We start from the raw sequence: 21426 nt of genomic DNA, 5'->3' as shown, positions 1-21426 counted from the left end.
TGCAGGATTAGCATTGCAGGTGGGATCTATGAGGGGATTACCTTTTAGGTGACCTGCTCTGAAGAGAAGCCTTGTTAATGGATAAATGGAGAAAAGAAGAGAGGCTGCAGATAACCACATTTCCCAATATGTTTGGGGAGCTGACAAGGAGAGCAGAGAGAGGTTTCACACTCCTTTAGAGACAGTTAGGTATAGACCTGTAGGACACAAGATCTAGGTTTCTTTCCTCCTAATTGACTGAATTTTTCCCTAGTGTCCTTCTGGGAGTGCTCAAAGCCTTGTGAGGGGTCCTGGGTCTCAAGGTGTCTTGGTGTCCCTGCTGCAGCAGCTGCTGTGTGTTCTGCAGAGGGTGTGATTGAGCTGTGTGTTAGAACAGTAGCTGTGACTCATTTGTCTGTATACTAGAAACCTCTGTATGTGTGTTTCTGGCCACTTCCTAATTTCTAGATTTTTCCTCTGTCCAATGTTTGGCAGACTTAAAAGAAATGGGCTCTTGCTGAAAAACATATGGCTGGTGTGTGGGGTTCTTCTCACTGAGCTGCAAGGGTGTGCAGGGGAGAGGCATTGTGTCCTCACCTTGTGGCTTTTGGGATGGAGTGGGAGCCTCTGCCTCCATGCCTCACACATCCTGGCTGGGAGACAGTACTGGAAACTTCAGGGAACTTCCATGACCCTTCCAGGACCAGTATGGGCTAAAAGGAAAGGCAACCAGGGCCAGGACAGTATATAGGAAATGTGTAGTGGTGTTTGTGAAGTCAGAACATATGCCTGAACGTATATAGAGAGACAGCACTTGGATACCACAGTGAGAAAAGGAAGTAGGAACTACTCAGCAAAGTTGAATACATGTTTTTTATGCCAAGAAGTGAGTCTTTGATAATCTTCAGCATCTGTTCAGCATCTTTGATAAAAACCTGGTCCTAAGATGTGATTCAACCCTCCTTTGTGCAAGGCGTACCCCAGTGGCATTGTCCTGAGCAAGGAGAGGAGCTTTGTCAGTCACCCTCTGGTTCTGGAGAAGCTGAAAATGGCACATCTTTGCTTTAGTGACCACTTTCTGTCCTCTTGCTAAGCTTTACCATGGAGCTAATAGTCATCCAAAGCGTTGTGTTAGAGGCAAAGGGTCTCTTTCATCACAGCAGTGTTTTTTTCCATTGCTACTTGTTCTTGGTTTCTCTAGAGCTGATGTAAATACCTCTGCAAACAGGTTTTGCCAAGTGAATTTCTTAATGAAGTAGTGTCTGATACCAGATTATTCTTCAAAGGTTAGTGGTGGACTGCACCAATGTGTGAACTTTGTGTCTGCATTTGACAGCCAATTGATTTAAATATTAATTACCTGGTGCCTGAAGTCCAAGTGTGGCCCTTTTAGGCGTAGCAGGATCCTGTGTTGTGCCTGCAAGGCAGCCTTGTAGCCATGTCTGGACTCTACTTTGGATGTTTCTATCAAAATAAAGGTATGGCTGCCAACAGGAATGGCTTTATTCCTGCTCTTTGTATTAGAGACATCTGAGCATTATGGGATCTCTCAGTCCTGGCATCTTCGGTGTTCCCATATCAGGCACGAGTTGTGTTTCTGCTGATGCAGTGTCTTCTGAGTTGTCTCCTGGTGTAGACTGCTGTGTGTTTCACGGGAGAGCAGATAAATGATACCAAGTCATTGAGCTTGTAAGTAGCGTGCTGGCAACTCGCCACCAAAATATAAATACATTAAATGTACTGAAGGAATGTTCATTCTGTTGTTTAGCCTTGGATATGCCCCAGCTAGGTAAATTTAATCTTCTTGAGGGTTGTTGCGTTGCAGCTGAACGAGATAGGCCATTATCTTAATACTGATCTTTCTGTCATTCAGGATTGGTGTTCTAGCATTCATGGTGTGAAGTGTGCTTGCCGCAGAGCAGTCCTAGAATTGTTTTCCAAACGAGATGAAGGTGCATAGGGGATCTGTCAGCACCTTGCAAGTTTTGACCCTCTATCTTAGGAATGTTCACGCTCATTGTCAGTGACACCACTACTGGTCCAACCTCCTGTTGATAGAAATGTACAAAATGGTGGCTGTGCCTATGTTTGTTAGGAAATGTCAGTAACTCAATCTCACAACATTTATTTTTTTCCTGGGGATTTCTTCTGCAGCTCCTTCCAAAACCCCTGTCTGTGCCTCTGCTGCTGTTGAGATTGGGAACAAAGCTCTTGATGACCCCAGAGTGAGCAGGGGCCAGTGTTAAGCAACAGACCCAAAGCCGATGGATTGCATTAAAGATGAGCCTCTTCATTGTTTTCCACTGGTGCTGGGTCAGACCCTCCAAATGTGATCCTACAGCATTAATGCTTGTGACTAATCCCACTGAAACCTAGGGAGCTGCTCCCATGTGTAAGCACTACAAAATCCAGTGTGCAGTGTCAATAAGCACTCTGCAACAGTTTAGCTCTTCTCTTGGTTGTACAACGAAAGGAAGGGATGAGGCAGGAAAAGGGAAGGAAAGGGAACACATGAGCAGAGAAATTATGAGCTGGTTGTGAAGAACAGAGATGTTCCATACAGAATGCAAGTACTTAAAAAAATAAGACATCAGCTGTGTGTTCTACAGATAAGAAAATATTATTTTATTGAATGGAGAGATATATGTTTTACCTATCACATCTGAACTAATCAGTGTAGGCTTTTAGAAGAAATCTGTAATTAGTCTGAGCACATCATTACTTAGATACAAAATGAATGATATTGCTCCATTTTATTACCTCTAGTGATAAAGCCATTTGTATCATAAATTCATTGACCTCATCTTAAATGATCAATTCTGTACGACAGACTTGATTCATTAATTCTTAAGTAACATTTTTTTCTCCTCCACTAATTTCCTTGTTGTTGTAGACTGTTTTTCTGCTGTTTAGTATGGTATTGTGAGGTGTCAAACCTACATATTACCTGCATATGAGTCCCACAGTTTTATACCTTTTATCTTAACTAAGCAGCACAGACTGATTGCTTATGTACATAAAAAGAATGAGAGGAAAAAAAAAACCAAAAGAAAATTATGAAATACATGAATGTAGAAGATGGGCATTTTTCACTGATATTGTAGCTTCAACACTGAGACATTGCATGAAATCAATGAGATAATTATTGAATATTTGGTCTTTGCATGGTATTCAGAGGAATAGGTTTGCTGCCTTTAATTTCTCTGGCTTTAATGAATTTCATCTAGTGATAAAATATACAGAAGGGTCTGTGATCAATATGTGAGTGAGGCAGAGTTTCTTGTTCCTCAGCAAATTACTGAAAACTGGAGAAATCAGTAGAGAATTTGCAAGAAGGATTTCTAAATATTTTACCAAGGAATAGAAAATATTTGTTTAGCCAGGAGAGACACAGGAGCCCACTGGAGATAAACAAATCAATACAACAATAATACAGTGGAGCATTTTAGCGAATTTTTCAAATGCTGACTAATAAAATTAAATTATTGGAAAAGATGTCACAATTTTTTGTAGGGCTGTATTTCCCTTTCAGTCCCTTTAATTAAGGTCATGGACGGGGCTCCTCCTAGAAAGATAAAGAGGCTGGGTTTACTCTCTCATATTTCTCAGGCACTTCTTTGGCAGTGGGTTTATGAGGTGGTTTACTTTCTTGTCCCAAAGGAAGGGGCAAGTCTTCACTGCAACTGCACCTGAAGTCCTGCTCCATCTCTTTCTGCAGACACCTCTGAGGCCACTCTCCTCCTTATCTTTCCACTGCAAATAGATGGTGATGGGCCAGGGTGGGATTCATCCTACCCCAGCCTGCCTCAGGAGCTGTCTGGGAGCTCCTAGTAGCTCTTTGTACAGTTCCTGGGGTACCTGTGGAGACCCTCTGCATCTTTGCCAGCCCTTAGGGCAAGAGCATAATCTGCAAGCAGAAGGACGGACGTGGTGGAGTACATCCTGATTCCATACATGCTGAATAGATAGCATTTTGTGGCTACAGCAGTGAGCTCTCACTCAGAAATGACTTTAAGGTAGATTCAGCAGTGCCACTGAGTTAAATAGTATCCTATTACCTCATAGTGTAGACTCACAAATTCCTCTTTTGTCTCCTTTGAAAACAGTGTCAAGCCAGAAAATTTCACGAGGTTGATTATAGGATGGTTCCATCATGTGTGCTGACGTGCCAGGTGGGTGGCAAAACCCCACACCCATGCCAAATATGCTGGATGGTTCGGTACCACTGCTGTGTGTTTGCAGTATTTGCAGCACAAGCTCCAGGGCTGTCTGTGATGGCCACTGAGCCTTCCTGTGGGGAGCAGATGGAGAGCTGATAGCTGATAAAATCCAGGGGCTATTGGAAATGGGATTGTCCCCTCTGCCCTGCTTGCTGCACTCCCGATGTCCCGTCTGCCCCATGCTTGGAGGGAATGCATGCGCCATGGCAGTGCAGGCATTTATCTCAATTGTTCTGTGCATTTGACAGCCTTTTTGTCCACTTATTTTAGGGTGTGACACCATCACTGTGTGTTCAATGCAGGGCTGGACTTGTTTGCACTGGGAAATTTCCTTTCTTGCCATGGGGCACCATGCTGGAAATACAGCATTGCTGGTGCCACATGTGCCGAGCAGCACCAGCAGCCCCTCTGCACCAGCAGCCCCTCTGCTTTATCTCATGAGGCACAGTGTGTGTATGCACAAGCTAAAAATCTGGGTCCTGCATTCACAAACTTCAGGGCTGACTTAGAGGTTGCTGCTTCTCAACTGATTATTTAGCTTGATTTAAATGCTGGGATAAAAGAGAGGGAGTGTGTGCACATATGTGTGTGAATGGGGAGGGGAGCAGGAAGGAAACAACCAGTGACCTGACAGGATAGCCAAAATGTCAAGGAGTTAAATGGGCTAATAGCCATAACATATAGTGTGTGTGTGCCTATATACATTAAATATATATTACTGAAAACTCAAGAATGTTGCCACTGTTTATATTAAAGGAAAACTGAGAGTTAAATGAGATGGGTAATCAGATGCCCAGCATATGTTGTTTTGAATTGTTTATATGGCCAATAGTTATTAAAATTAATTATCCTTTTAATGCAGTCTTTTCACAACTATAGTCTTCTTTGGGGTTTTTAGTGTATTTTTTTTCTTTGTACAAAAGATAGAGTAATTTCAAAACAAGCTAACATGGGCTATTTGGAAAAGGCAGAGCAAACAATACCAGGATATATTATGACATGGTCATAGGCTCAACATGCTGATAGAGAGCACCAAAAATCTCTGTCTGTGGAGTATTTTGAGAACTAATGTAAATGACAAAAATGGGGGGGGTTTGTGTGTGTAAAATTCTGTCAAAAAAGTGAGGCACTGAAAAATCTGACATCTGTTTATCTGTTTATAGCTATGGCAAGATTACTCATATTAATTCTTGTTTAAAATGCCATATGAAGGAAAGGCATTTGTGCAAACAAGAGTCATATTTGAATTGTAGATCATGTCTTCACCATCTGTGAGAGCTGTTGGTGTTGCAAAATTAATGTGTTAATGAAATCACAATAATTTCTCTGAAGTAATGGATTCTGAAGCCTAGAATGACTATTTTTTGAACTTTGGTGTCTAGTGGTTTACAACTGGGAAAACCTTTCACAGCTTAATTAGTTCTGCAGCCTTATTTAAAAAAAAAAATTGGCTGTGCCTTTACCACACCAATAGCAACACAAAAAAGGATTAAATGGAAAGCAGAGAAACAAAACAAAATTGAGCCTGCAATGCAAACTTTTTGCCATAGTATTTGAAAAGTTGCTAAACGGGTCCTTGCTTGCCAAGAAGTTTTACTCAAAGTGACTTGTACACAAAAGTGGTCAAACAGCTCAGAAAATAATTCCAGCTTGCTGAAACATCACAAACTGGGACTATTCGAACCTTACACAAATATCCTGACTTTTTCCAAGATTCTCCTTGGAATGAAGGACAAAGAATCAATGATGCTTTTTGCTTTGTGATGCCATTTTGAAATATCACACTCTTTCCAACTTATTATTTGATACCTTTAGTAGAATACTAAATGTTACTGTGTCCTGCAGTTTAGCAGAAAATGGTTTGTGTTCATTTCCAGCAATTTTCTGAGTCCTTTTCCAGTTCTCACACTCCTTCTGTAGTATGGCATCTCAGATGGCACAGGCGTGCTTAGATTACCACCAAGGAGTAATCACAGCCACACTCATATGGACTTTGCATACTTACATATGTGTGTTATAACAGTTTATGCCAGCCGAGGATTCTTCTCTGTGCTTTGGGTTTCAGACATATAAGGCACCGTATAAGGTAGAACTGAGATTGTGGGAGCCAGAAAAGGGAGTGGCATTCAATTCATTAATATGTTGGAGGAAAAGAAGGTGCAGTTTTCACAAATGTAACTTCTATTTTTCCTGTTAGAAAAATAATATATTTAGCAACTGAAAAATTACTTTTAAAATAACACTATGAAGAGAAGATTGCTTTTCTTACCTGATTTGATTTTATTACTGTGTTGTAGGTATGTGACTGGTGTAAGCACATAAGACACACAAAAGAGTATCTGGATTTTGGGGACGGGGAAAGAAGGCTTCAGTTCTGCAGTGCAAAATGTCTCAATCAGTACAAAATGGACATATTCTACAAAGAGACACAGGCCAATCTTCCAGCTGGACTGTGCAGTACATTACATCCTCCAGTCGAAAATAAAGCAGAAGGCACTGGGGTGCAGCTGCTGACTCCAGATTCTTGGAATATACCGCTAGCAGATGCTCGGAGAAAAGCCCCATCCCCAGCGTCTGCAGCTGGCCAAATTCAAGGCCCTGGACCATCAGCGTCTACCACTGCCTCTCCGTCTGACACTGCCAACTGCTCTGTCACTAAAATCCCCACGCCAGTTCCCAAACCTATTCCCATCAGTGAGAATCCAAATATTCCACCAGTTTCTGTCCAGCCACCTGCTAGCATTGTGCCTCCAATTGGTGTCCCTCCTCGCAGTCCTCCCATGGTGATGACAAACCGTGGGCCAGTTCCTCTGCCCATATTCATGGAACAGCAAATTATGCAGCAAATCCGTCCACCATTTATTCGTGGGCCACCTCACCATGCCTCAAATCCTAACAGCCCTCTGTCCAATCCAATGATTCCTGGAATTGGTCCCCCACCAGGTGGTCCCAGAAATATGGGTCCCACCTCCAGCCCCATGCACAGGCCAATGCTTTCCCCCCATATCCATCCCCCCACAACACCTACCATGCCTGGGAATCCTCCTGGCTTGCTGCCACCTCCCCCTCCCGGAGCTCCTTTGCCTAGCCTTCCCTTCCCCCCTGTCAGCATGATGCCAAATGGTCCTATGCCTATGCCACAGATGATGAACTTTGGATTGCCATCCCTTGCCCCACTGGTGCCACCCCCAACTCTACTAGTGCCATATCCCGTCATTGTCCCTTTGCCCGTTCCCATCCCCATTCCAATCCCCATCCCTCACATCAATGACTCCAAACCCCCCAATGGCTTCTCCAGCAATGGCGAAAGCTTCATTCCAAGTACCTCCAGCGAGACGCCTGGGGCAAAGCCAACCAATAGCTCTTCATCCCCTCGAGAGTCAAAGCAAGGATCATCCAAATCCTCTGACTCATCACCGAGCTGCTCAGGCCAGTCCCTTAATCAAGCGAAAGTGCTTCAGGAGCACAGTAAAAATGAAGTTGTTGATTTGACTGTCAGACCTAGTAGTCCAGCGAACAGTAAATTTGGGTTCCCCAGTGTGCTACAGGGTCCACAGGACGGTGTGATAGACCTAACAGTAGGCCACCGGTCTAGGCTGCACAATGTCATCCACAGGGCTCTACATGCCCAAGTGAAAGTTGAACGTGAACCTAACAGTGTTGTAAATTTGGCTTTTGGTAGCTCAGACAAAAGGAACTGCAGTGACTGCAGGGACAACTGCAGCCCGGTTGACTCAAAAACGTTACCGTGCAGTGACGGAGCTCACTGCTGTCCCGTCTCCTTGGCCTCTGGCACGCCAGGACTGGAAGCTGGCGCAGCGGTGTGCAACGTCATTGTGAATGGCACAAAGAGCACAGAGGGTTCCAAGAACCCGGAGCCGCCCCAGGAGCCGAAAAAGGCCCAGTCCCCAGAGGAGCTGGCGGTGAGCGAGCTGGAGTCCGTTAAGGAGAACAACTGTGCGTCGAACTGCCACCTTGAGGGAGATGCTGGCAAGAAGACTGGGGAGGAGCCCCTGGCTGGGGGAGACAAGCAGGACCCGAACCTTAACAATCCAGCAGACGAGGACCATGCATATGCTTTGAGGATGCTGCCCAAGACAGGTTGCGTGATCCAGCCTGTGCCAAAACCAGCAGAAAAGACTGCTATTGCGCCGTGCATTATCTCAACGCCAATACTCAGCACAGGGCCAGAGGATCTGGAGCCACCATTGAAAAGGAGGTGTCTCCGAATTCGAAATCAGAATAAGTAAAGGTTTGTGTAATCACTACTGCCTTCTGTGTGAATAGAATTCAGTATTTTCAGGTATGAAGTCAACCTCATGTGGATGTGGCCTTTATGAAACAGAAAGATACAAATTCCAATTTATGAGCACTTCCAGAAAACTATTGTTATTTGTGTTATGATATTGTTTTTTGTGCTGTATTGCATCTGTACTTGTCAGTACTTCATTCATCAGCAGCCTCATTACACTTTTGCTCACAGAACATATCATGATGGTTCTGGCTGTGAAGTTACTGTGCTGTGTATGTCAAAGTCAGTGCTTTTCTGCCTAGAATATGGTACAGGTGTGGGCCATTAATCTGCTTACTTATTCCAGCTAAGTTACACAGCAACTCAAGTGTTCATGATGACTGAAATTGCCCTGCAGCATAGCATGGTGCTGGATGACCCAGCGGCTTCCTGCTAGCTCAGATCCAATGGACTTAGCAACTGGTCACCTCCAACCATCTTACTTTGGTCTGCCTCCAGACTCCACCCTGGCTTTCCACTGAGCTGTTCTCTAGAGACTGAACTCCTCCCCATGAGCTATCCTTTCTGGTGTATTGGTGCTTAGGGACTGCTGGCTATTTGGGACCTGCCCACTATAGCTTATTGAAGCAAATCCTCTGCCATGGGGCTTTGCTACCTTACCTGAAGTATCTGCCTTTGGTGCAAGTGCAAGTCTCCCACCTTAGAAAAGCAGCTGAGATTTGCCCCAGCCTTGTGCTTGGTATATGCTTGTGGCTCCTGGTAGGGCTGCAAACCAAGGCGGAGATATGGGTAACTTGACCAACCCCCATGGCTTGTCCAAGGACAGTGCTCCAGATGCAGAAACCTCTCATCCTTAATTTCCAATTTCCACTCTACTGAATCCCTCTGATAGTGTAGCATCTTCATAAAATTCTTAATTTACTATGTGTCTGATGCTTCAAACCCGTGAGCGAGAAACTCTCTCTTCCCTGTCTGACCATGCAAGAACAGCTCTGGCAGTCACTCTGTACCACCTGAGTTGGGACAGAAGCCCTCCACAGCTACACACCCCACACTCACACAATCAGACCAGGTTTCCTCTTTTCTGTAGCAGAACTCTTAGATATCCCAATCATTAAAATAATTTCATAATTTTGCAATAAATAAATAAATAACAAAACAACAGCTCGAGCTGATGCCTTTGAGTAGGGATCCAGAACAAAGGAAACCTTGGGCTTTTTTACCTTGTATACCCTCACAGTCTAAGCACAGGAAAGTCTGGGGATTATTGGGAGTGTCTGGTCACCCTGTGTCCTTTGTTATAGAAAGGATCAGTGCCCATTCCCATCCTCTTGCTTGGTGCTCATGCTTGGGCTCCTGTCCCCCCCTGGAGCTCAACCTGCAGCTGGCACTGCAGCTGCATACTGTGCTACCTGCACTGAATATATTCCTTAATAAAACTAATGTAATGGGATTTATTTAGATTCACAAGCACGGAGAGCTTCTTTCAGGAAAAGGGGAAATGGTGGGTGTTGCAAGAAATCTGTTCAGCAGTAAAATACTGATGCTTTGCCGGATGTGGCTTGGTGACATGCCAGATTTCATTACAATCCGTGGAATATTCTGTAGCCTCCAGTAAATCCCTGGTAGCACAAATAGTGACTGCAGTGGTGTTTGGCACCTACAGCCACGGATAGCAGCAGCAAGCTGTGTAATCTGGGCCATTGCAGTATCTCCCTGCTCCATCAGTGTGGGCTTAATTGCACCTTCAAAGATATATAGTATAGCCAAGACTCCTTTCTCATTTGTTAACACTGCATTCCCTGTGCTGGTTGCAGGGCTGGAAACATCTCTTCCCTTGATCACCAACAGTATTTATTTACTTTCTTTGGTGGAACACAACCATTATTCTTTGCTCTCAGCATGTGCTGACACATATAAAAGATATACTAATAAGAAGAGAGGACAACTATCACGTTCTTGGACTAGTAATTAGCATATACAGTAACTTGGAAGTCAAATTAGTATTTAAAATCTTTACACACTCATAGGTCCCATTAGTGGGGATCTCCCTACCTGCCCCTGAGGTATGGAATGTATGTCCCTGAGCAGCAGTATCTTTATTGCAAACCCCAGTGCTACTTCTGGAGCTTGAAAGATTCCCTTCATAAATGTATGCATGCTTCTACCTAGGGGTAGTGATTTGATCTAGTGAGAAGGCCACAATTTAGCTGTACCCTTTTTATTACATTTTGGGGGAGCCATGGTTAACCCTTCCTTTCCCACCTTGTTGAAGCTCCTCATAGCTGCTTATTTCAAGACAGTGCTAGAAGACTTGTACATTTATGTGCTTACTCTGTAGTCAAAGACAGGCTGGTTCTCAGCATCTATTTCTGCTTGCCTGGACTATCCACACTGCAGCTGTGCTGCCTCTTCAAGGTCCCAGTCCCAAGAGGAGTTTAGTATCATTCAAAGCCAGAGCCTAAACCCTCTGAGAGAGTTCTGGCTTCACCAAGTTGTGTATTTTTGCCTGTTGACCTGATTATTCATGACATCACTTCACAGATAGTATTTGACAGAGAAAGTTGGCAAACTGAACAAGCTGCATTGGAAAGACAAGGATTCCTTATCATTCAGTTACTGTCCTCAGCCCTTTGTATTCTCTAAATGTTAATAACGGCTACTGTGATTATCCTCAGGAATAGTGATTTTCTCTTTCATCCTGAGTTTTTCATATTTTTTTGCCCCAGTGTAAGGGTTGTCTTACAAGAAAGTTTTCAGGTTGCCAGGCAAGATTACTCTGACCCAATACAGACATCTGTAACAAAGATGCAGCTGAGCTAATTGTCTAAACTCTCTTTAACCTAGAGAAGCAGGCACTTCAAAGAGACAGCTGAGCTCATCCCAGAGCCAACAACTGAGACAGCTCAGATGAGTTGTGCCCTAGGAGTGCCTATTTTTGCCTGTAGTGAGGTAAACTTAGGGTGACTGGCACAGACCTAGACATCCACATAGATGCTGGAAGTTAAGAAGCCCAGCCTAGGTGTCTGCCATACCCCTGGGGCTTGTGCAGTAGCATAGCCACGGCATGGTGATGGTTATTAGTCTGTGTCCATCCCCTTGTTCCTCCAGAAAAAGAAAAGAAGTAGGCTCTGGTCAGAAGATATGGGACACCAAGGTCCTTATGTGCTCCAAGGGAAAGAGGATACTCCAAATACTCTGCAGAAGTAAACAGCATGGTAACCATCTCATTCCAGTGGGTACCTCAGTGAAATGTGGGTGAGTTTTGAGCGTCTCAAGGCACGCACAAGTGATTTGTACAGCTCTGATGATTGATTTGAGGTGAGGACTCTGTGGTTTCATGCAGAACACTTTTGCTATTTCAGCATTGCTGGTTATAGCCAGTCTAGGGGAGCAAAAGGGCTCTCTCTTAGATTTCTGCCCTCCCTGCCTGTGAGAACTGAGCAGAGGTCAGAGCCTGTCTGTGTCTGTGCAGAGGGGGCAACAGAGAGAGGAAAGTATCAGTGTAGCCTCTTGCACCCACATCCTTGACCTCTGCCATGGCCATGCATTAGTTCCTCCTGCCCAGGCCTTGGGAAGCTGGGAGATAAAACGCTTCTTCTGCAGTCAGCTTGTGGGGAGGATACCTTAAGAGTGACTCCAACCTCATAGAAATTCTAATAAATTAAAAATATGATAGAAGCTGCACTAACAAATGTGTTGATTTGGGCCCTTGGAGGTTTGTATTGATAGCAGTGGCCACACTAACCTGGGAGAAAAAAGGTCCAGCCAGCTGTCTTTTCTCTCTTGTTTCTCATCTACTTGAATTGGAAAATCTGAACATATTGCCCTAATGTGCAACTTTTCCTGGATTTTATTTCCCATCAAATTGTGTGACAAGAAGGAAATTAGCCAAATATTTTTACGCTAGAGTTCTGGACAGACAGATTGAATTCATGTAACAGCAACATGGACTCTCTAAAAAGGAATCAGTGCAAGCATGACCTTTTTGGGAAAGTTGCCAATTTCTGAATTATTTAATGTAGCAATTACTTGATTATTGAAAGTGCTAATCAGCAACATAATCCTTGATGTTAAAGTTTAGTTTCTCCATCAGGATGTGGACTGTCAAGCTGCTCTAACTTGAAGCAATTTGAAAAACTATCAAAAGATGTCTCAGTGCCAAAGTCCTGCTATGATAAAGGAATGAAGCTAGGAAGTGTATTCTGTTGAGTGTTATATTTTCAAGTTTGAGCAATGTGAGTTTCTAAATTTAGCAGTGTTAGTGTTGCCTGCCTACATGCTTTATGCCCTGGCAGGATCAGTTTTAACCCGCCAGCTTTGATGTCAATGTTTCCTAAAGCAAAGAAATGAAAACACTGAGGTCTGCTTGGATTTAACATGATAGTTATGTTAAACTAAATGAGAAAATGAAGTGGCACATGCTAAACCCACAACTAGCTTCTGTGTGTGCATATGTGTGTGTGTTGGGTAATCCTGTGTTGGGGGCAGAAGGGTCAGGAAAGGAAGCAGTTTTTCTGCTTGTGATAGCAGAATTTCTTCCAGAAGTAATGGAAATAATAGGTGTATGGCCACCTACAGAGCCACCTGTATGTCCCAGGGTCAGCATCTCCTGTGTGAAAGGTCCAAACCTTCAGCTGTCTAGTCCATGCATTGTACTTGTAAAAATATACCGCATGCAGAACACTCCGTTCAGAGCAGAAGTAATATATATCCCACTTTGAGCTCCTCTGCCCATAATGGTCCAGCACAAGATTTCCTGATGTGGTCTGGATGTTCCTGAGGCAAGGGGCATAGCTATTAACCTCCTTTTTTTTTAACCTTAGAGATTTTATCTCTCCTCTGTCACTGGGGTATCTATCGACCAACATCTTTCTTACCTCTGCCCAACTTGCTATGGTCAGGACAAAATTTGACCTTAAAGATACACCTGAAAACAGTTTTTCTATATTTGAATGCATTTCTATGCTAGTCATCTTTTTTGACATGGTACTACGGGCCAGAGCCTTAGCTAATTTTAACTGGATGTAGTTCCACTGGTGCCAAACTAATTTAAATCAGTAGAGTAATTGGACTCATACACTTAACACCTACTCTTCTGCTTCAGAAGTTTTCCTTCACCTGACTTCTTATGAGCCTACAGAAATTTTCCATTTATCCAAAAGGGGAGAGGAGAGACTTTTAACACCACAAAGCCTTAAACACATTTGCTTGGAACTGAAGCTTTGCCCTTGAGAGCTGCCTGACTCTAGCAGTATGATCTTATGCTTCAAAATTGCCTATATACCTTCTCAGGTATATGAAATCAGAAAAAGGATTTCCCAGGAAAAAAAAAAAAAAAAAAAAAAAAAGGAAAGAAAAAAAGGGTTCTCAAAATAGTGAAGTATAAAATGACATACTTCCAGGGTAGCTTTCAGCTCCCACATCTTGCTGCCGGGGTGTGGGAGTGCTAACTTCCGTCTCAGTGGCAGTAAATAGCAGGCTCGTGGTACGCTGCCATAGATCACTGCACACTCTTTGAATCAAAGGAACAAGTGCTGATTTCTGATGGGCTCCTCCTGCTTTTCTATAAAACCTCCTGGGGCATATGTTTCAAATATGAAATCTGATTCTTGAACTCAGTTTAGAAACTGATTTGTAAAGGTAATACGCATCTAGGACTGTTGGCAAACAAAACACACAGCCAGAACTTGGCAGCCAAAAAAGGCATAGCTCAATTGACAGATCCACAGAAATCTGAAGAACCTATGACACCTACAAACTGTAGTCTACCTGACAGCTTCCAGGACCTCAGACCACTGATTTCAGAAAAAAATTTTGTTGCCTATTTGCCTTTTTTAGTTTTAATTGTCTTATGAAATTAAAATCATTTGAATTGAAGTAGGCACCATGCATTCCCTAAGCTGGTACAACCCACATTCATAATGAAACAATGAGTTGCTCATAATTCTTTGCCAGGCTTTAAAGACTGAACAGGCACTTCCATACGTATAAGATCTAAAATTCTGCTTTTATTTAAGTTGGTTCAAAGCGGGTTTGGCTGCGCTGAAAAGTGTTAAGTGTGAAACAGCCCTATGGGGAGACTTGAGCTCTTCATCAACCTGTCCTTGTGCTGTCGGGCTATTGAAGTCAGTGGTGCAGGGAAATTTTATGGGGGTGGGAAGGAAAGCACAACTCATAATTAAATACAGAGTCCCTAACAACAAAGACCATAGTAAAACAGGCTCCTGTAAAAACACTTGTGAAAACATAATCTAGACATCGATTGCCTTGACATGCAGGGGCCAAGATGCTGGATGGTATGTGTCTGATTACCACTGAAATCTGATGAGGAGCTAAGCACCTCACAGCCTTTGTGAAGCTTGACCCTGAAACACCATGGCCAACCTCAGTGTGGAGCAGTGAGCTCTGAACAACTGTGAGAAGCCTATAAATTATTTAACAGAATTACAAGCAATACCTGAAAGTGGGAGAGAAAGGAGCAAAACACTTCTGAGGACTGTGGTTATAAAAAAGTTGGACATCTCAAGCAATGAGCTGTAGATTTTAAGATAAAATCAAATTATTGTTTAAAAAAACAGAGTGGAAGGTTGAAGCAAAGTAGAAATAAAGCTCTTTAAGCAAGAAGTCAGGAGGAAATCAGACAGTGGTAAGCAAGATTTTCTGAAGCAATTTTTGTTTCCAGATTACTTGCTGTCTCCTGTTGGTCCCATAAAGGTAAGCACGTTTCTGGTACCTCCACCAGTCAAAGCCTCACAGCTGAGACCTACTCATCATGATTTTATTTACATTATTTTGATAATGAGCTGCATTGCACTCGCAGGACTGAAAGTTGTCTTTGGAAACATGTGTGATCATCTCGTGAGAGCCATGAATTGGAGTAACCTCTAACATTCTGCAGAACCCTCAACTATTTAATGTTTGCTTCTACCATGAAAATTACAGCTGATTAAATATCTGGGCTTAATCCTGCTCAGTACAGTGTGCACTCAGCACTTGGTGCCTCTTATGCAAGTTGAAGGCCCTCGGCACGTTACGGATTGAGGTCCTGCCTCCGACTCCTTTGCGTGGCTTTGCTTCCCCAGACACAACTTTGGTATTTGAAGAGAATGGTATTCCTGTACAACATGTGTCTCAATTTGTAATGATATCTGCCCTGCAGCTGGCTTGCTTTTCCAAGTGTTTCTGAAACATTGCTGCCTTAAATTTGAGCCAACCTTCAATAACAAATTATCTAAAGGCAAAGAGGCTGAACTGCATTTGCTGAGAGGACACCCATACTCCCTGCTGTGCTCCATCTTCCAGTCCCAGTTTTGGACTTTCATGCTGTGTAATGTAATCATCTTCTATGAAGGCAGATATTAAAAAAAAAAAAAAATAGGGGGTTTCAGGATTGGGTAGAGTAGAGTGACATAACTATGGAATTCTGGCCTCTCTGGAAAGATCTGCATCCCATCATCAGGTGATTGATATTGAAACCTATGGTTAAAGCAATTTTCAGCTATTTATTTGGAACCCACGTGGTTAAGTCCAAAACTTTATGTCGTCTGCTTATGCTCCAAATATTTATAAAGTTTCATGAACCACTTGTGCTGCCACTTCTAAGTTCCTTATTCAAAATGAGGAGAAAAAAAAGCCCTTTCCCACAGGAATTCTCCAATTGAGAGAATCTTGAATACGATTAGAGATGATACATGACAAAGTCACTGAAAATTTGAATTCTGACCCTAAATTTGAAATATCAGTTAAAATGCCAGTTCAGTTTTATTTAAAGCAGTTTGCCAATTATTGCTGAAATGGTTATCTTGGTGGTAAAAACATTGTTCCTGTCTTCTTGGGGTGAGAAATAGATAAAATCTAAAGCAGTGTTTGGGCCCAAAGCAGGTTTTTCAGTGCCCAGTTCAGTGCTGAGGATAAGGGTGACGCCCTTAGGTGCCTGACACTATAGTGAGGTCTATGCCAGGTCTCACCCACTTGCTCCTTATGTGTTCTGGATGAGCTTTTCCTCTTCTTTCTCCCACAGGATAATCCACGTGACATTTTTGCCACCTGAGCATGCCCCCTTGCTTTTCGATGAGTCTGTATCTGTGCTTGTTTAGGCTTGAAAAGAACCAGAACAAGGGCTGTGAAAATCAGGTAGAAACCCTGTGAGGACAGTGCCAGCATGCAGTCCTGGATGGTTATGGACAATGGAGTTGTACATAGGAAAATGTCGATTTTTCCTGATAGAGAATTCTGAAACTTTTCACTAAGAAGGTTCATTGTTGCTTCAAAAAGTTTTGTTATTGTAATTATTATAATTTTGTGGCCCACAATAACATTTAAGGTTAAAAAGCCAGGCCCAGGTGTAGCCCAGGTGAGGAGGACTCTCTTAGGGAGGTACAGACTATGGCTCAGCAAGACACCCATCCTCACCATCCTCCTTACCACTACCAACAGTTAAACTGCCTTTCTCTGGCTATTTAACTGGTTTTACTGGAGAGATCAGGTTGAATAAGAAAATTGAGAAGCACCTTAGAATAGTGGTTTAGGCCCACTGCTGAAATAGGAGTTGAAGTTACTATTCTGTTCAGACAAAATCGGATGTTCAAAGAAGGGTTATCACATCACAGCAGTTGCCTGTTTTCAGGAAAGGAGAGTAGAAACTGTCTTGATTTGGTTTACTTTCTATTTCTTTTTGTTTTGTTTTGTTTTGTTTTGTTTGTTCAGTTGGGTTTTTTGCTTTGGATTTTTTTTTTTTTTTTGAGGGGTGTTGTGGTTAGTTTGTTTTTTTTTGGGGGGGGGGGGTGGATTAGTTGGTTGTTTTGGTTTTTTGGGGTTTTTTTTTAATACCTTGCAAAATTTCAACTATATCCCATCTTAGAATGGGAGTATTTGTTGAAAATTTAGCTGGGTTTTTTTTTTTTTCGGAGGAAAATAATATCTTCTGCCACATCTGCACACCAGTGGGGCAAAGCGCACTATTTACAAAGCTGGCAAACACACTGGTGCTGCACTAACTGGGGGAGACTGGGCTGCCTTGCTGTTGTGGAGGTATTCCCAGTTACAATCAGGACTGGCCCTGGCAGTCTCTGTTGTCTGCCATAGGGATTCACTTCCAATGTAGAGATTAGAAGTCCAAAATCATGATGACATTTTCCTCTCTTTGTGACCCATGTACATACCTCAGAATGCCCCAAAATATAAACCAGGGACCCCCCCCATCAGTAATAGCCTGGAGAAAATGGTGCAACAATTCATAGAGTTGGGGGTGTCTTTACCACTTCTGCCTAGGCATAGAAAGCAAATCCCAGGGCTCTTTCCCAGTGCATTCCCTAAAGTCACAATGTTTGCTCAGATTACAGCTCATGTTTCGGTAGAAGGGAGAGCCTGAGTTCTACAGGTGACCCAAAGCTGTGGAGGATCTTTAGCTTACAAGGTCAGAGCAGAGGGAAATCACTGTCTTTGAAATCCAGTGTTGGTGCTTAAGGACTCAGCTTGTTTTCCCTTTTGAGCTAAAAGTCCTCCCTGTCTTTTGCCATGTGGCATCCCTTCCATTAGCTCATGGAAAGATAAATCATAGAGTATAAAAAGGGGAAGGTTTTAATGAAGAAGCTTGAACTGCTTTAAGAATTGTAAAAAAAAAAAAAAAAAAAAAAAATTAAAAAATTACAGAGCTATTACAAGTAACAGATGATTCCCGAATGTTTCCAGGGCTGAGCTTGCTCCCATGCTGACTTTAGCTGCACTCTTGTGGTTTATCTTCAGAGCAGTTTCCCTGAGAAAATAATTGCAGCGCCTTTACTCTAGGGCCATGCATGTCCCAGATGAGCCAGGCCTCTTTTAGCACATCAGCATTCATTGTCTGGGTGAATTAAGTGCTGTGCTAAATTATGGAAACTCTGCTATGCCAGTCCACATCAACGGTTGTTTCAGCCTTCCCCACCCAGTGTCTAATTTTTCCTGAACAATAAGATGTGTATCTAGAGACAGAAATGTTCAATGGGGCATAGAATGACAGGGAAGCAAACATGGAAAAAACTGTGTGTGTGTCTGGATGTGTGTGTGAGCCCAAAGCCATGTCAATGGCATGGCCCCTCTGAGGGAGCAGGACATAACTGGGGAGGACGCTGTGGAAAAGCAGCTCTTTCTGGTGGCCATCAGGAGCATGCTGCCATGCTTGGCTCCTGGGGAGCAGATACACAGGGATCAGTGCTTGGCTGTGGGGGAACAGAAGAAGGATATCTCCCCACAGCTGAGCCACCCGTCTCCTCAGCATGGAGTGGCAGGGAAGTGAGGAACACTTCCAGCATTTGGCTCTACCAGGCAGGAGCAAGATTCCCACCACAGGACAAAGGGCTGTAGCTCTGCAACAGCACCTGGAAAGAGCTGGGTAACTGCAGAGAGGGAGCAAAGAGTGGGGAGGCTTTGCCTGAGCTGCCAAATTGACCTGCCATTCTCTAATTCTGTGCTGATCTGAGCAAGGTCTTAAATCCTTATGTGTCGGGCATCAGCCAAAGAGGAAGCTCTGCGTGGGTGAATGCTGCCTGTGTCACAGCTGCCGATTGCTCAGTTTTGACTAACAGCCTCACAGGGCACCAGTGCAGCTCTCACCTATTGCATGGAAGCACTGCATCACTATCTGAGCCCACACAGATGAATGTCCAAGCCGCCTGCTTGAGCTGGGTCATCATCCAGTTTTTATTCTCCTTCCCTCCATGTTAACAATAGGGCAGAATTGAGCCTTCTTACTTGTTTTCTTTCCCCCATCTTTTCCATGCTGCTTCCTGGGTTTGAACTACAGACTGCCTCTAACTTCTAGGTGGTCTTCCAACTCAGGATCAGCCCAGCCCTACTTGACTCTTGACTTTGGAAAGCAAGCAAAACCCAGTGTGCTTACCTCAGCACAACTCACATAAGTTCAACTCCATTGCTTTACCCTGATGAAAATTCTTTTGTGGTTGATGCAATTTTTCTATCTGATCAGCAATATTTGATGGGTGTTGAAGGCAGGTTCAGCTAGGGTGAAGAGCATATGTCGCTCTCCTAAAAAGTAATTTGGGTTTTTTTGGGGGAGATATAAATAGCTGACTTTATTGTGCTGGTCATGCACGCTAGTGCTGCCACGAGGTGCGTAGCATTGAGCTCTGAAGCAGTGATGACTAGTGTGTTCTCAGTTCTTTATAGAACTTTGCGTGCGATGCCTGATACGGATTTTTATTTTGTAACTTGATTGCTACAAAGATGCATTCATCAAACACTATTACTGCCATATCAGCCAGTCAACAGGGAAGGTCCTTCTCGCTGTTCTGCACACCCTGTTACACTGAGTCCCTCTGTACCAGGGGAAAATAGACAGAACTTACACAGCTAGATGACTGCTCCAGGCAGAAAGCATCAAGAGCCACTGAACTTCTTTATGCTTTCCCTCCCAAATCCCTTATTGGTCTGTGCTGTACCATGTACTATGAGACTGGCTAGTGAGGGATGAAAATTCATTTCTGTTGATGTATGGAAAGAGAGAGCAGTGGGAGGCTTCAGACATTACAGGTTTAATTTTCTCTGCTTCCCTTTTTACACTAAGACTTCAAGCCAAAAAATGTGACAGAAAGAAGCCGTGTACTTCACCTTAGTAGGTGGATACATCCCAATTCTCAGTCTAGTTCTTGTTCACAGCTCTCTGTACACACAAAGAAGCTCATCTCACTGGGCACATTGCCTGAAAGCACAAACATTACTCCTTAACCTAGATATCATGGTCTCCATGCCATGGAAGTTTATGCTGGTCGACATATTCCATGTGCCTTCCAGTCTCTGCTGTAAGGAGGGTGGACGTTTGGCAAGGGGATACAGGCACGCTGTTGAGAGGGATTGCAGAGGAGCCAGTGTGAAAGGGAGGTCGTGAAGCAGACTGAGAAGGAAAGTGTGCCCCAGCATCAAAACTAAGGCTGATAAGTACTGCAGAGTTTCAGTCCAAATCTGTAGGGGACAGGAGATCCCATCCAAGGAGATGAAGTCCAAAGCTCACTGTGGAGGGAGACAGAATCACTGCTAGGTAGCTTACGTGGCCAGCTGACAAGGCAAGTAGAAGCATACGAAGCAATGGTGTATCTCCCAGTATCCTCTAGAAACACTAAGACTCAGGCGCTTATAACTGCCAGGGTGTAGTTGAGAATTAACTATAATTATATCATCTTCCAGCTTTTTATCACAGGAATTCCTCCATCTTCCTTTGCAGGAACCTTGGGGGCCGTGTGTCCCAATGGCCCTTGAGGCACGAGGGGCCGGTGAGGCTGGAGCAGGGGGCTTGTGCCTCAGCCTGGCTGCCTGCCTGCAGTGAGCCTCCTGCTGCTCTCCCTGACCCCCTCTGCTTGTCTGCTTTGCAGGAGCGCTCACTGACAGGGTACCTTGCATGGAGAAAGGGAGCAGAGCAAACCACGGCACTCCACCAAATGACACCAGCCGGTCCGCTCACCATCCCCTCTGGCTGAAAGTCCAGCAAAGAAAGCAGCTTCCTGTCATGAAGCCCCCAAGGAAGTCTTGGTCCCACGGGTGCCTTTGACCCAGAAGACAGCACATCATGGATCCACAGAGTGTGCTCAGCATTCCTGCGACCACCCCTCTTCTCCTCTCGGAACGCTTTTTCCTCTTTGTTTCTTGCTGGGGGGGATTTTTCACCCAGGTTTCAAAAACCACATGGACCAACGTAGGTACTTTTCCCTCACTGACTTCGAAGTTCAGATATTTGAGACTGGACAATGATACAGATTTTTTTTTTTAATTTTTTTTTTTTCCTTTGAAAAACTGCTGTGGTTTTGCTGCTACACTAAGAATCGTGATTTGCATTGTATGGTTTTGGACCTATTCAAGTTTTGATGGGGGAAAGGGGTAATACTGGAGTAGCAACGCTTCAGAGTCATCTCTGTCCTACCCATGATGCACTTTTAAATGAAGAGTTAGAATATTTTATTGGCTAATATACTTTCCTTGTTATTT

At 43.7% G+C, this 21426-nt stretch overlaps 1 protein-coding gene across 4 annotated transcripts in view; it reads left to right on the top strand.

The window, feature by feature from the left end:
• Positions 1-20921, top strand: part of SOBP (sine oculis binding protein homolog) — a 111882-nt gene extending 90961 nt beyond the window's left edge. For all 4 annotated transcript variants that reach the window (XM_021553792.3, XM_021553791.3, XM_021553790.3 and 1 more), the window contains 2 exons: positions 6497-8451; positions 20817-20921. In XM_021553792.3, coding sequence (XP_021409467.2) covers positions 6497-8449 — 1953 coding nt within the window. In that variant the 3' untranslated portion in view covers positions 8450-8451; positions 20817-20921. The remainder of the gene's footprint in view (positions 1-6496; positions 8452-20816) is intronic.
• Positions 20922-21426: the final 505 nt, after the last annotated feature.

Source organism: Lonchura striata, chromosome 3 (genome assembly GCF_046129695.1).
Source record: "Lonchura striata isolate bLonStr1 chromosome 3, bLonStr1.mat, whole genome shotgun sequence".
Taxonomy (NCBI): Eukaryota; Metazoa; Chordata; class Aves; order Passeriformes; family Estrildidae; genus Lonchura; species Lonchura striata.
Note: the sequence above shows the minus strand (reverse complement) of the source record. Positions and strands in the feature narration are given on the sequence as shown.